We start from the raw sequence: 15,281 nt of genomic DNA, 5'->3' as shown, positions 1-15,281 counted from the left end.
GAGAGAGAGAGAAGAGAGAAGAGAGAGGAGAGAGAGAGAAACTGGGCCCTGGACCAGCTACTCCAAAAAGCCACACCTCCTAATCCTTCTCAAACAGTTCCATTCCCTGGTGACCAAGCACTCAGATATGTGAGCCTATAAGAGCCATTCTCATTCAAACCACCACGCCTACAAAACATGTCCACTTATGATATGTAGACAAATATCTCAAAGGGAACAATACATATAATGATTTGAATTAATACAACTCTTCTAGTAACAGAATATCTATCTTTAACTAGCAATATTTTCAAAGGAAAATGATTATATTTATCACTTTCTTTTAAGGTAAGCCTACTGTCAGATTTTTCTAAAACATCTACACACAGAGAAAAGATATTCAGTCCCAGATATAATTTGAAAAAATATCTATTACTGAACAAACTAGAGTTAAACTCTAATACAGAAAATGATGATCCACTGTATCTGATTTTGGCTCTACCAGAAAAACGAGGGAGAAAACAAATGAAGAAAGCATTCCAGTTCTTAGTGAAAGAGAAAACTGACCTGAGCATCTCTGGGCTCTTCTTTGTGTGTGTGTATATTATCAGGTATCAGAAGAGGTTCACTCTTCTCACAGCTCTCTTCACTAATGAGCCTGTCAGCATAATTGGGCTGGGGGAAGATCAGGTGGCTCTTTTTGGAGTCTGTAGTGAGAGAGATTTCGTGGGAATAGGTCTGCAGGTAAGCCTGTACCCCATCCATGCCCACAAAATGGGAGGCGGGCATGGCGGCCAATCTGCCTGTGGAAGTCTGAAGCAGGCGCGACGTGTGCCAGTGCCTCAGCCTGAGGGCCAACAGCACGGTAACAAATCCCAGAAAGACACAGGAGACCACTGCCACCGATACCACTAGGTAGAGTGTGAGATCTGAATCCTGGGGCTCTGCTGGTGTGTTGTGGTTGCCTAAGTCAGTCAGTACATCCGGGATGCTATCTCCTACAGCGATAGTGAGTGTGACAGTGGCTGAGAGAGGGGGCTGGCCATGGTCCTGGACAGCCACCACCAGGCTCTGCTTGAGTACATCTCTATCCAATAGAGCCCTTGCTGTGCACACCTCACCTGTGTGAAGCCCTATTGAGAAGAGTCCTGGTTCACTGGCCTTGAGCAGGCGGTAGGACAACCAGGCATTCTGTCCTGAATCTTTGTCCACTGCCACCACTTTGGTTACCAGATATCCAGGCTCTGCAGAGCGGGGTGCCAGTTCCACACCTGTGGAGCCATCTGTGGGAATAGCTGGGTACAGGATCTCAGGAGTGTTGTCATTCTGGTCCAGCACAAACAAGCTCAGGGACACATTGCTGCTGAGTGGAGGAGTCCCACTGTCCTTAGCTGTCACCAGTAGCTGCAGGTCTCTCAAGTGCTCATAGTCAAAGGATTGCAATGCATACAGGACACCAGTGTCAGAGTTAATGGAGACATAGGAAGACACAGGCACTTCTTGAAATGTATATTCAGCCAGGGAGTAAGTGACCCGGGCATTATCACCACTGTCAGCGTCATAGGCATTCACTGAAAAAATGGAGACACCTCTGGGGTTATTTTCTGAGATGGAAGTGGAATAGAAGGGACGAGAGAAGGTGGGTGGGTTGTCATTTATGTCGGCTACTTTCAGAGAGATGTGGTTTTCTGTAGACAGGGGAGGAGTTCCACGGTCAACAACGGTTACTGTGATGTTATAATCTGAAGTCTCTTCTCTATCCAGTGCTCTTGTTGTTAGTAGGTGATAGTAATTATTAACCGACTTTTCCAGTTTGAAAGGCAGGTTCTTAGGAATAGAACACGAAATCTCTCCATTCTCCCCAGAATCAGCATCGTGTACACTAAAAAGCGCAATTATGGTTCCGGGTTGACAGTCTTCAGAGACAGAACTGGTGAGAGAGGTGAGTAACACTTCTGGGGCATTGTCATTCACATCCTGGACTGTGACCAACACCTTAGCGCTGGCAAGTAGAGCGCCTCCGTCCTGAGCTACCACTTCCATGAGATAGAATCTGGATTCTTCATAGTCCAGGGATTGAATAGTTGAGATTTCCCCAAGATTAGAATCAAGTTGGAAAGTTTCAGAAATTTTGTCTTCTTCGTTGCGGAAAGAGAAGGTCAATTTCGCGTTGATTCCCTCGTCTGCATCCGTGGCGGTGAGTGTGAGGAGTCTAGTGCCCACAGGTGTGTTCTCCGGAACACTCACCTTATATTCGCTTTGGGTAAACAAGGGTGCGTTATCGTTTGCGTCAAGGACGGTCACGCTGATATGGACGGTGCTGGAATGTACTGGGTTTCCGCCATCCAAAGCTGTGAGGATCAGGTCGTGAGCAGACTCCTTCTCACGGTCCAGGGGCTGTTCCAACACCAACTCTGGATGTTTTTGGCCGTCAGATCCACTCTTCACGTCCAGAGAGAAGTGCGGGTTGGAGCTGAGCTGGTAACCCTGGAGGGAATTCACACCCACATCCCCATCTCTAGCAAAGGGGAGCATCAAACGTGTTCCTGCAGCTGCATTTTCATTAACTTTTACTTTTAACTCCTCATCGCGGAACCGGGGGAAGTTATCATTAATATCAAGAATTTCCACTTCCACTTCATAAATTTTCATTTTATTCTCAACCAAGATGTTAAAGCTGACGAGACAGGGCGCGCTCTGGGCGCACAGCTCCTCCCGATCTATCCTGCCCGCGGTGACCAAGCTGCCCCCTCGCGGGTTCAGAGAAAAAAGCTGAGACCTACCTCTGGAGATGATGCGGACCCCGCGCTCCGCCAGCTCGCGGGGCTCCAGACCCAGGTCCTTGGAGATGTTGCCCACGAAGGAGCCTTTGTCCAGCTCCTCCCGCACAGAGTAGCGGATCTGCCCCTTCCCTGGCGCGCACAGCGTCCCCAGCAGCATGAAGAACGTCAGCAGGTCGTTGCAGATCCAGCGCCTCGGTGGGTCTGCCATTGTCTTTTCTTTAGTTGCGTTCCTCTTAGTCCTGGTTCAGCCTGATGTTTCCTTATTTCTCTAAAGTCCCGGGGAGAGTGGGACTAAGGATGGTGGTTTTCCCAAAGAGCTTGTTTGGTCTCTGGTGCGGAGGACGCTGGAAGCTGGTCGCTTCTATGATTGCTTCTTTCCCAGTCTGGTGAACAGCGACGCTTAGAGTCCTAACCAGTTACTACACCAATTCTATTTTTTATTCCCTAAGTTTAGTTATTTTCATTTCCAAGGGTTTTGCTGTATTGTTGTGTAGCAGTGTTTATGTTTAATTAAATTTTAATTCTGACAATAAGACTACACCCTGAGGTCAATATAATTAGTTTTTCCCCACTTCTCCAGAAACATTTGATTTTATGTACCATTGAGTCCTTTATGTCTTATCCACATCGAGTTTGTTTAACCAAGAAATTAAAATTCTTACCTTCGTTGGTGTCAAGACTTCATTTTTAAAATCAGGATAGGTTTATGAACATCTGCCTACTAGTACATTAGTGTGCCAAGGAAACAAACCCAGCTCTCAATGTATCTTTGCAGAGAGACCCATACATACTGTCATATGCAGAAAGATAGGCAGCAGACTTGTGAAGTCTTTGAGAAAGTTTTCTCAAAGTTTTCTCCAGTCTAAGGCTATGAAATATAAACAGCTTCCCTATCTCTGACAGAAAGTCTGAGTTGGGTTACCTGTATCATTATGACTTCCCATTACTATTCAAACCATGTATAGACATTTTACTGTGAGGGAATCTTAGAGGCAACCAGTATAGTGAATGAAGGAGACAGGGCTTCATTTAGCTCCCATGGAGGAAATCATAGGTATTTAGTTGACAAGTAATGAGTGTCCTATTTGTTTTAAGACAGATATTTAATGACACCACCCTTGAAGGATAACAGATTTAAAAAAAATGTTGTAGCAGAAAAAAAGACAGTTCAGAAAGCTCCTCCTTTGAGAAAAGCAAAGTCACCTAATAACTCATCAATAGACAAAGATATTAATTAGAAATCTATAATTTTATAATCTAGGACTTGGGATATGGTTTAGTAGGTAGAGTGCTTTCTGGGTAAGTATGTGACCCTGGATTTGATCCCTAGCACCATCAATAAGTAAATACACAAATAAATGAGTAAATAATACAAACCATACAATTTTAGATATTTTTGTAGAAATTGACATAAGCACAGGTTGCAAAACTTTCCTCAATGTAGACTTTTACTTGAAAGCAAGTTATTAAATTGCATGAAGATGATTTTTATTAATAAATTTATTGATAAAATTGACTCTTCATTATAAACACCTCAGACATCATATGTTGCCCATTGTTTAAAGAGAAACCTGGATGCTGTTTGAAAGATGGCTTACAATTTAGAACAATGGCTGCTCTTCCTGAGAAATTGGGTTTGATTCCCAACAATCAACTGCAACTCCAGTTCTAGTCTCTGAGGGGACCAGGACCTGGTACACTGGTCCACAGACATACATGTAGGCAAAACACCCATACACACAAAATGAAAGCCAAAATTAGAAAAAAGCTTCCAAGAACCTCAAGGCATTCTGCTTGAAAGAACCCCACAATGTCTATTAACAAGTCAGTCGAATAATGCCCTACCCATGATGCTTTGTTGACAACAAGCCATAACCTTGAGTGATGTGTTTCTTCCCTAGCCAATTTTCACAAACGAGTAAGTAACGAGTGTTTACACTGAATCACTGAGTCTAAGAGGAAGTAGAACAAAAATTTGAGTAGAAACCTGATAGGAAAAGAATCTCTTAAGTTACCAACAGGACTGAGCTTTGTGGTCTGGAGAGGATTGTAAGGGTGAAGAAAAACAAGCATCGCATGCTAGGGACACTTTTAATTATGGGCAAATAAACCTCACACCTGAGACAGAAACCCTTCTTTAAGACGTGGTTGGATAAGTCTAACGTACTTAAGGCAGAACACTGTTCAAGACTGACTTGCAAGACAATGAAATATGCAACGAAACCACCAAAACCAAGTTAGTGATTTATTAAGAAACACTGAAACCTAAGTAGAAAACCAAATTAAATTGAAGCTCACCTTTGAGGTAGAATCCGAGACAAATGGAACCTCAGTGTCTCCAAGAGTACCTGGTACCCAAGAGTCGTCGCCGCCACAGAGGAGGTCCTGAGGAGCAACTTCCGGAGTCACATTGAGAAAATTAAACTCTGTCTTAGCTGACTGTGAGGCAATACACACATTGTAGGAATAAGGTAAAGTCCCCTCATTGTAATTGGGGAGAACTCCAGTCGCAAGGTTAGAGCTGAGGCCAGGCTGAAAGCAGCCCCAGGCAGCCGATCTGGAGGAGTGTCTCAGACGCAGGGCAATAGCCACAATCACCGCCAGGAGGAAGAGTACTGAGATCAGGGCCAAGGCCACCACCAGGTAAAACTGCAGCTCACTCTGGGGGTCAGATGGTAGAGGGTCATCGCTGAGGTCTGGCAGGACCTCCTGTAGGCTGTCAGCGAAGATCAGGTGCAGCGTGGCTGTAGCAGAGAGCGGTGGCTGTCCACCATCACGCACAGCGACCAGAAGGCGCTGCCGCGCTGAGTCCCTGTCTCCCAGGGCACGCGCTGTGCGCACCTCGCCTGTGCGCAGCCCCAGGTTGAAGAGCCCGGGATCGCTGGCCTGCAGCACGTGGTAAGACAGCCAGGCATTGTGTCCTGAGTCTGCATCCACAGCCACCACCTTGGTGACCAGGTATCCGGGCTCGGCAGCGCGTGGCACCATGTCGAAGAGCGCAGAGCCGTCGGGCTCAAGCGTGGGATACAGCACGCGTGGCGCATTGTCGTTGCGGTCGCCCACCAGCACGCGCATGCTCACGTTGGCACTGAGTGCGGGCGATCCGTGGTCGCGCGCCTGCAGTGTCAGCTGGAAGGAGCGCAGCTGCTCGTGGTCGAAGGTGCGCTGTGCGAACACCACTCCACTGACCTGATTCATGGACACGAAGGACGACAGTGCCCTTGGCTCTAGGTCGCTGGCTATGATGGAGTAGGAGACGAGGCCATTGGATCCCAAATCCGGATCTGAGGCACTGACTTGAGCAATGGAGGCCCCAGGTGGGTTGTTCTCAGCCACGTGGACCAAGTAGGAGGCCTGGTGAAAAACCGGTGCATTGTCGTTGACGTCTGAGATATGGAGAGTGATGATTATGTTAGAGGAGAGTGGGGGCTTACCCCTATCGGTAGCTACAATGGTGACGTTGTATTCCGGTATCGCCTCCCGGTCTAGAGTTCTGTCTGTCACTAGTTTGTAATAATTCTTCGAAGAAGATTTCAATACAAACTCTTGACTTCCGGAGACATGGCAGTAGACGTCTCCATTTTCTCCAGAGTCTCTATCTCTGGTTTTTATCAAGGCGATGACTGTTCCTAGTGGAGAATCTTCTGGTAGGGGGGTAAATACTGAAGTCACAATTACTTCTGGCACACAATCATTCTCATCCAGAATTTCCACTTGGATACTGCAATGGGATGCTAGGTCTCCGGGATCTTTTGCTTCTACATTCAGGGTGTAACTCTTAGCAGTCTCGAAATCCAAATTATCCTTTGTCGTGATTTCTCCTGTTCTCTTGTCTAAGTTAAAAAACCTTTCCACTTGTTCACCCACATTGTGAAAAGAGTAGGTGATTTCTGCATTGACGCCCTCGTCCTGGTCGGTGGCTGTCACCTGAAGCACGGAGAAGCCTGGTGGCACATCCTCCCGAAGGGTGACTCTGAACACATCCTGGCTGAAAACTGGCGGATTGTCATTGGCATCTGTGACTTGGATTCGGATCTGGGTGGTGCCACTTCGGGGAGGATTCCCACCATCCACAGCAGTGAGGATCAGTTGGTGAAAATTATGCTCTTCTCTGTCCAGAAAACGTTTTAGAATCAACTCAGGATATTTATGTCCATCTGGGGTCTCTTTCTCCGTGACTTCAAAGTATTCATTGTCAGTGAGATAGTATTTTTGCAGCGAATTAGAACCAGCATCTAAATCGAGGGCTGGATCCAATGGAAATGTTTTACCTGGTCTGGTGGACTCTCCAATATTTAAATCAACCTCACTCTGTTTGAATAGAGGAGCATTGTCGTTCACATCCTGAAGAATTACAGCTACGTGGAAAATATTTAAGGGCTTCTCAGCGACAATATCAAACTCCAAAACACACTGAGGCTGCTTCCCGCAAACCTGCTCTCTATCTATTCTGTCACCCACAAGTAAGTCCCCACTGTCTGGATTTACAGTAAAATAATCCTTCTCTGCGCTGACCCTTAGCTTCCGGGTGGGCAGATTCTGGACACTGAGCCCCAGATCCTTTGCGAGGTTTCCTACCATCGAGTTCTTGCCCAGCTCCTCGGGAATGGAGTAGTGGATCTGATCCGCGAGAGCTCCGTGGAGCAAAGGCAGCAGGAAAGGCGACAGTACCTGCAGCCACCGGGCCAGGCCGCTCCCAGAGCCCCTCCTCATCCTCCTGGCTCGCGCTGCCGCTCTGTTCCTTTGTTGGTGAGGGTGGCCAAATCCACCTAGGGCCACTTTTCTTGTTGGTGTTTGCTGTACTAGGTGCGTACTGGCTCTCCTCTATGGTTGGTTTGTACAGGAAGTTACTCTCCCAGTCTCCTAACGCGTCTGGGAAATGGTCTCTCTCTTCTTTTGACCTACAGCGACGCTCAGAGGTTTTCTCAGAAATTGCAACAAAGTCAAGCAAAGGTTTGAAAAATTTGTTTGTTTTTGGTTTGTTTGGTTGGTTTTTGTTGTTTTTGTGTTTGTTGTTTTTAAATTTATGATGATTTATTTATTTTAAAAGGGTAATATATTGAAATTGTTCCAAATTAAGAAGTTACATATAGTATAGGTCCTTATGATCACCTATGAATCATGTAGCACATTTCTTTCAAGTGGAATGAGTTCTAGGTTTCTTGTGTATGTTTTGGGTAGTGCGTCCCCACATTTAAATGAATAGTATCCCACCCCTCCTTGCAATCAAACAGAAGCATTACACCATAAGCTTCTCCATCTCACTTCTTTCACTCAGTCCATACACACAAATGTGCACTTCTTCTCTGGACTCTCATTAAACTATTTCACTTCACACCAATACATAAATTTCTGCATTTATTTCTCATGTAGTGGCCTACCATATGGACAAACAGTACCTTGTGTTAGCAAATTATTATTTAAATAAACAGCATTATTTTTAAAAATCCCAGGAACTTATGATAGCAAGTTATTATTTACTGTTCTCTAAATCCATGACATATATCACTCTGCCAAAATATATTCCTAATGCCAATATCTGAGTGTGTTTTACCAAAGTTTAGGTCAACTGAACACGTTGGAGTTATATTTTGTCACCAGTGTTTGGAGTAATGTGTCATCAGATAGACTCTCCCAGAATTCGTTTATTATCTCTTTCTTTGCCCAGAATCAACCTGTTATCATGTCTCATTCCTACCTACTCTGTGTATTGTACACAGCTTCACACCAATACAAAACCACATAGAATCAACTCTCCTTTCATACTGAGTCACATCTCATCATCTTGATACAATGGTCACTTTCAGAAACCCCATGCATTGTGTATAGATTTTCATTAATTCTGGATTAACTTACTTAGAACTATATGAAGGCTCAGGAAATAAAAGTGTTGCATATGACACAAAATGCTTTATGTCATATCAGAGGATACTTTGTCTCATCCCAGGTCACACAGTGGTAAACCTTCCAAGAATAATTTGCAGAGATTTTGACAGGTGGGAATGAGGTCAACTGACTAAGTACTAACAATAATAACAGTCCAGAGAGCTGGGCGTGGTGGCGCTCGCCTTTAATCCTAGCACTTGGGAGGCAGAGGCAGGCGAATTTCTGAGTTTGAGGCCAGCCTGGTCTACAGAGTGAGTTCCAGGACAGCCAGGGCTATACAGAGAAACCCTGTCTCGGAAAACAAAACAAAACAAAACAAAAAGTCCAGAATCCAAGTCAGTCAACCATTGTAAGAGGTTTACCTGATGAAAACCAGAGAGATTTAAAGAAATTCTGTTTTGTTGGGACTCAATGGTGATGTCCTAATGGGGAATTTAGAAATTATGAAAATTACTATAACTTATTTATATGAGTGAAATAAAATAGGCATTTTTTTGGGTAATAATCAAGTTATAACAAAGGTATCAGATACTCTGGTATACTTTGTATCAGCAACAATAAAATGCTTGAGCTGGGCATAGTGGCACACACTTGTAATTCTAGCACTTAAAGAGAATTGCAAACTGCAGGTCATCTTGGGTAGGCTACATACTGAGTTAAAGACCAGCCTATGTTAGATAGTCAGACCTTGCATAGAAAATTATTGGGAGTATACCATTCCATGGAGAAGTTGATGTTATAGCTAAAGCTTAAATATTTTTCACTACATATAAATCATCATTGTATAATTATAATGAAAAAGAAACCCTTCCAAGGAAAGAGAAGTAAACTCCAAGCAAAGAATAGTCTAATGTAATAAAGGGAACTTAAAAAATTCAGGTTAGGTGTGGTAAAATGCCTCCGTGGCAAAAACCATTGGCTACTACACCTGCCCTCCTGAATTTGGTCCTTTGGATTCTCATAGAGGAAGGAGAGAATAGTGACGATAGTTACTTATTCTTTTTAAAGCAAGGGGCTATTACTAAAGAAATGCATATTCTTGACACAATACACATACAACTGGAAGCATTTTACAAACCCTCATGTCTGTGTTTTAGTGAGGTAAGATCCATTACAGGAGTGAGTCACTCACCTGCAGACTGGAGTCTCCTTTTATTTCAAGCAAGTCTTGAGATACCAGGAGAGGATCACTCTTCCCACAGCTCTCCTGGCTGATGAGTGTGTCTGCGTAGTTGGGCTGTGGGAAGATTAGGTGACTCTTCCCAGAGTCTGCTGTGAGTGAGACCTCATGAGAATAGGTCTGTAGGAAAGCGTGTACGCCATCCACACCCACAAAATGTGATGCAGGCAAGGATGTCAACCCATTACCTGCAGCCTGAAGCAGGCGAGTTGAGTGCCAGCGACGGAGCCTGTGTATCAGCAGCACAATGACAAAGGCTAAGAAGACACAAGAGACCACAGCCACAGCTACCACCAGGTACAATGTGATGTCTGAATCCTCCTGGTCAATGGGGGTGTTAATGTTGACTAGATCAGCCAGGATGTCTGGAATGTTGTCTGACACAGCTATGGTGAGTGTGACAGTGGCAGAGAGAGGGGGCTGGCCATGGTCCTGCACGGTCACCACCAGATTCTGCTTGAGAGCATCTCTGTCCAGCAGGGCCCGAGCAGTGCGTACCTCGCCCGTGTGCAGCCCCACCGAGAAGAGCCCTGGCTCACTGGCCTTGAGCAAGCGGTAGGACAGCCAGGCGTTCTGTCCTGAGTCTTTGTCTACTGCCACCACCTTGGTCACCAAGTATCCAGGATCTGCAGAACGAGGTGTCAGTTCCACACCAGTAGAACCATCAGTGGGGATGGTGGGATATAGGATTTCAGGCGTGTTGTCATTCTGGTCCAGCACAAACAAGCTCAGGGACACGTTGCTGCTGAGTGGAGGAGTCCCACCATCCCTGGCTGTCACCAGTAGCTTCAAGTCTTGAAACTGCTCGTAATCAAAGGAACGCAGTGCATAAAGGACACCAGTATTGGAGTTTATGGAGACGTAGGAGGACAGAGGTGCCCCCTGGATGGTGTCCTCTGACAGGGAATAGATTACCTGGGCATTCTCACCACTGTCTGGGTCCTGGGCTGTTATGGATAAGATGGAAGCTCCTCTAGGGTTGTTTTCTGGAATGTAAGCAGAATAGGAGGCATGGGTGAAGGTGGGCGGGTTGTCATTAATATCCACCACCTGCAATGAGATATAAGTCTCTGTAGACAGAGGTGGAGTTCCCCGGTCGGTGGCAGTTATCGTAATGTTATAGTCAGAGACTTCTTCCCTGTCCAGAGTCCTGTGTATCAACAACCGATGATAATTTCCATAGGTCTTTTCCAGTCTGAATGGAAGATTATCTGGAATAGAACAAGTGACAAGGCCATTCTCTCCAGAGTCACTGTCGTGCACATTGAAGAGTGCAATCACTGTGCCTGGGGAAGAAGCTTCTTGGATAGAGCTGGTGAGAGAGGTGACTGTGACTTCCGGAGCATTGTCATTTACATCCAGAACTGTCACCAGTACCTTACTTCTGGCTCGAAGACCAGGCCCATCATGGGCTTCTACATCAACATCGTAGAATCCAGAGTCTTCATAATCCAGCTCCCCCAACACTGTAATGTCCCCAGTCAGAGGATTCAGCTGGAAGAGCTGGGATATTTTCTCTCTTATGTTTCGGAAAGAATACGTCAGTTCTCCGTTGGCTCCTTCATCCGGGTCAGTGGCTTTTATGGTAAGTAGCCGGGTGCCTACAGGCAAATTCTCCTTCACACTAATGTGGTACTCTGGCTGAGTGAATACAGGAGCATTGTCGTTGGTGTCCACGAGTGTTACTTGGATTGTGGCAGTACCAGAGCGAACCGGGTCGCCTCCGTCGAAGGCGGTGAGAACCAGGTGATGAACGGCTTCTTCCTCGCGGTCTAAGGCATTTTCCAGCACTAGCTCTGGATACTTAATCCCATCCGGTCCACTTTGCACATCCAGGGAGAAGTGATCATTGGAGCTGAGCTGGTAACCCTGCAAGGCGTTCACCCCTATGTCCGGATCAAAAGCTTCAGGAAGAGGAAATCTTGTCCCAGGATTTTCACTTTCAGCGACTTTTATTTCCCTCTGCTGTGTTCCAAAGCTGGGGGCATTATCATTAACATCGATAATCTCCACTTCTATGGCTAGAATCCTCACTTTATCCTCTAGGAGAATCTCCAGATTTGCGGTACACTTTGGGGATCTGTCACAGAGCCCTTCCCTGTCGATCCTCCCTGCTGTCACCAAACTGCCGCTTCGCGGGTTCAGAGCAAAGAGCTGGGTCTTACCTCTGGAGACGATGCGGACTCCGCGTTCTGCCAGTTTCCCAGGCTCCAGCCCCAGGTCCGCGGCGAGATTACCCACCACAGAGCCCCTTTCCAGCTCCTCTGGCACAGAGTACCGGATCTGTTCCGCGCGGATGTCGCATAGGGATCCAAGGAAAATGCAGATCCAGATTAGTCCCCTGCGGTCTGATCCGTAAGGAGCCGCCATTGCATTTCCGCCGCAGAGGGTCCTGAGCTTGGGCGTTGAGTCTGTGCAGATCTGATGAACCCCACAATCTTTGGGTTTCAAGATAATGTTCTTGTACTGTTGGACGCTGGTGCTCCTGGAGTCCAGATTGCTGCTTTCTTTAAGATCATCACCAGTCCTTTGTGCTCCGGAAATCCTGGTCTTACTAAATACCTGATTTTCACCCCTGAGTGGTGAACAGCGACACCCAGAGTACTAAGCTGTTATTGCAACAACATTTTTGATCAAACTCCAGCACACACATCCTAAACCCACTACTCTAAAGGCGAATAAAGATCAAAACTGTGTTGTTTCATGTGCAACAAAAATCCTGGAATTACCTAAAGCCTCTTATACACCAAACTATGTCAATTAACCTGAGAAATAATATGGTGGAATGTATTGTTTTCTACCTCCTTTCAGTTGTTGCATTGCTCATCTCCCAACATCATTTCCAGTTCTCTGTATTGAATGAGGGACACAGCCATTCCTCGCAGGAACAGGGGTAGATATGAAGAGTAGAGAAAAGGGAGGGGTGGAGTGGTCCATGGAGCCTGGAGGGGCAGCTCTAGTTATAACCTATTTATTGTAGAAGCAAGTTTCCTCACGAGTTCGCCCTTTGGAAGTCTTGGATAATTGTTCAGTTCCATTGCAGAAAAGATGCCAGCTGCTCAAGAGAAACTCTTACCCTTGTGCAAATGAATATAGGGGCAAAATTCTAGGTGTGGAGTAAAATAGTTCTGTACACAGGACATTGTAGGTTATACACCATGTTACTGCCGCCAGATTCAGAATGCGTCCTCAGGCTTTACAACAGCAACTTTCATAGACTAAAACATGTGCCAATGTTTAATGAGTCAATTACCAATGCAAATCAAATTCAAATAAAGGGCAAACAAATATTAAATTAAACGACAGCACCAAGGCAAGGAAGTTAAGCTGAAGAGATGTTAGGATATTTCAGACCAGGTGTGGTGTCACACACCTTTGGTTTCAGTACTCAAGAGACAGGTGAATCTCTGTGAGTTTGAGGACAGCCAGAGCTATGTCAGGAGTTTCTCTCATATAAGACAGACCCAGCGGTCTCATTTTATCATCATCAATCTATTTTTTAACCACTGCATTAAATTGCTTTACCATGGATTTCAGCAATAGCCAGGAAACGGAACTATGCTGATAGCCAAGGAAGCATCACCTTCATCACATGGTTCACAGCTTCCTTATCTGCGATAACTCAAGAAGTCATGGCTCTTTAAACTATTCCTCCATTAACAGTTAACACACGGAAATGACTAAACTTTTAAGGAGTCATGAAAGCCTATATTAATTATGCAGAATTAAAACCTTAGTCTTTGAGAAAGTAAGTTAAATGTGTTTTTCACAATCCTTCAAAGATATATTAAATGCTCAGGAGTCAGGGGATTAAAATGATGTGTGTTGAAAATAATTGACAATATGCCCGAAAATATCAAAATGCCGTAGATCTGACTCACAGAAATCTATACTAAAATAATGGAAAAGATGTAAATGCCTCATAAATAGAAAGATCATCACAGTCCTTACTATAATGATGATGAATTAGAAAGCGCAAGACACAAATGATTAAGGAATTGTCAAAGACCCATGGAGGGGTAGACAAGATGGCCCCGGTGGTACACGTTTTTTCAGCAAGTCTGAGAATCAGAGGAGTTTGATCCTGGGGGTTCCACACTTGAAAGTAGAGAACAGATGCCCACATTGTCCTTTAACCTCCACATGCTCCCCACGGCACATGTGTGCCTTACCTCCCTAAATAAACGTGAAGAGAAACTTGAGTGAAATAAATGAGAATAATATTGACCCAAAATTAGTGATCCAAATATAAAATGTGGTCATCTTAGGTACTTGTGGTAAGGCAAATAAGTGCTAACAGGCGGACTTTTTGGATCACTGGATGTGTTGCAGTAAAAGGTTGTAAAGCAGAGGGGTGTGGCAGTGCTTGTGAATCCCAGCTCTTGGCAGGCACAGCTCTGTGGTGAGTTTGATGCTTAGCCTGGTCTACAGATTGAGTTCCAGGACAGCCAAGGCTACACAGAGAGAGCCTGTCTCAAAACAAACAAACAAACAAACGTTGATCAAGCAAGAAAAGTAATTGACCATAAACTTTAATTTAGGCAGAAAGAAATATCAACATGCTTATAAAGAATTAAAGATTACTTTAAAATTCAGTCTCATGAATCAAGTAAGAAAGGACACTAATATTATTGAGTGTTGACTTATAGGAAATAGTCTCTGGCAAGATTTGTTAGCCACACAGAAACACCAACAGTAAAGACTGAAACTGGTAATCAGGTAATCTCCAAGATGACTGAGCAACCAACAGCCAATCTTTACGCATCTATGACATGTCTTCCACTAAATAGCCCCCAAACTATGAAAACATGTCCGAAATTGACAAATGTGTGCACGATTGAGAAGCAAATACAGCAAATAAATTTTAAGTTGCTCTGTAGAAACTTACCTGAAAAGAAGAGTCGTCCGAGATTTTGGGATCTTCATTATTGCCACATACAACCACAGAGGGATCATCACACAGGAGATCCTGAGGGGGAGCAACCTCTGGTGCCACGTGGTGAAAATTAAACCCCGCCATAGTCGTAGAATGTGAGGCAACGCATAGATTATAGGAATAGGGTAATGTCCCCTCGCTGTAGTTGGGAGGAACCACAGGTTGAGACTTCTGGCTGAGGCCAGGCTGAAAGCAGCCCCAGGCAGCCGATCTGGAGGAGTGTCTCAGACGCAGGGCAATAGCCACAATCACCGCCAGGAGGAAGAGTACTGAGATCAGGGCCAAGGCCACCACCAGGTAAAACTGCAGCTCACTCTGGGGGTCAGATGGTAGAGGGTCATCGCTGAGGTCTGGCAGGACCTCCTGTAGGCTGTCAGCGAAGATCAGGTGCAGCGTGGCTGTAGCAGAGAGCGGTGGCTGTCCACCATCACGCACAGCGACCAGAAGGCGCTGCCGCGCTGAGTCCCTGTCTCCCAGGGCACGCGCTGTGCGCACCTCGCCTGTGCGCAGCCCCAGG

The 15,281-nt window shown here is 45.4% G+C and overlaps 2 protein-coding genes across 7 annotated transcripts in view; both read right to left on the bottom strand.

The window, feature by feature from the left end:
* Positions 1–15,281, bottom strand: part of LOC110333163 (protocadherin gamma-A4) — a 180,751-nt gene that overhangs the window by 144,311 nt on the left and 21,159 nt on the right. The window contains exon 1 of one of the 6 annotated variants that reach the window (XM_021214661.2): positions 9,781–12,690. The exons of 3 other annotated variants lie outside the window; for them this stretch is intronic. In XM_021214661.2, the coding sequence (XP_021070320.1) occupies positions 9,781–12,198 (2,418 nt within the window). In that variant the 5' untranslated portion in view covers positions 12,199–12,690. Of the gene's footprint in view, positions 1–546; positions 3,524–5,060; positions 8,811–9,780; positions 12,691–15,281 lie in introns of those variants that run through there. 2 more of the 6 variants (XM_021214664.2, XM_021214656.2) reach the window with 2 other exon arrangements.
* The window catches only part of LOC110333411 (protocadherin gamma-B1-like), a 3,720-nt gene continuing 1,991 nt past the window's right edge, over positions 13,553–15,281 (bottom strand). The window contains 2 exon segments of the mRNA XM_029546776.1: positions 13,553–14,297; positions 14,717–15,281. The exon segment at positions 14,717–15,281 is cut by the window's right edge and continues 124 nt beyond it. Of these exon segments, the coding sequence (XP_029402636.1) occupies positions 14,283–14,297; positions 14,717–15,281 (580 nt within the window). The 3' untranslated portion in view covers positions 13,553–14,282.

Source organism: Mus pahari, chromosome 15 (genome assembly GCF_900095145.1).
Source record: "Mus pahari chromosome 15, PAHARI_EIJ_v1.1, whole genome shotgun sequence".
Classification (NCBI taxonomy): domain Eukaryota; kingdom Metazoa; phylum Chordata; class Mammalia; order Rodentia; family Muridae; genus Mus; species Mus pahari.
This window is presented reverse-complemented; position numbering and strand designations above follow the sequence as displayed.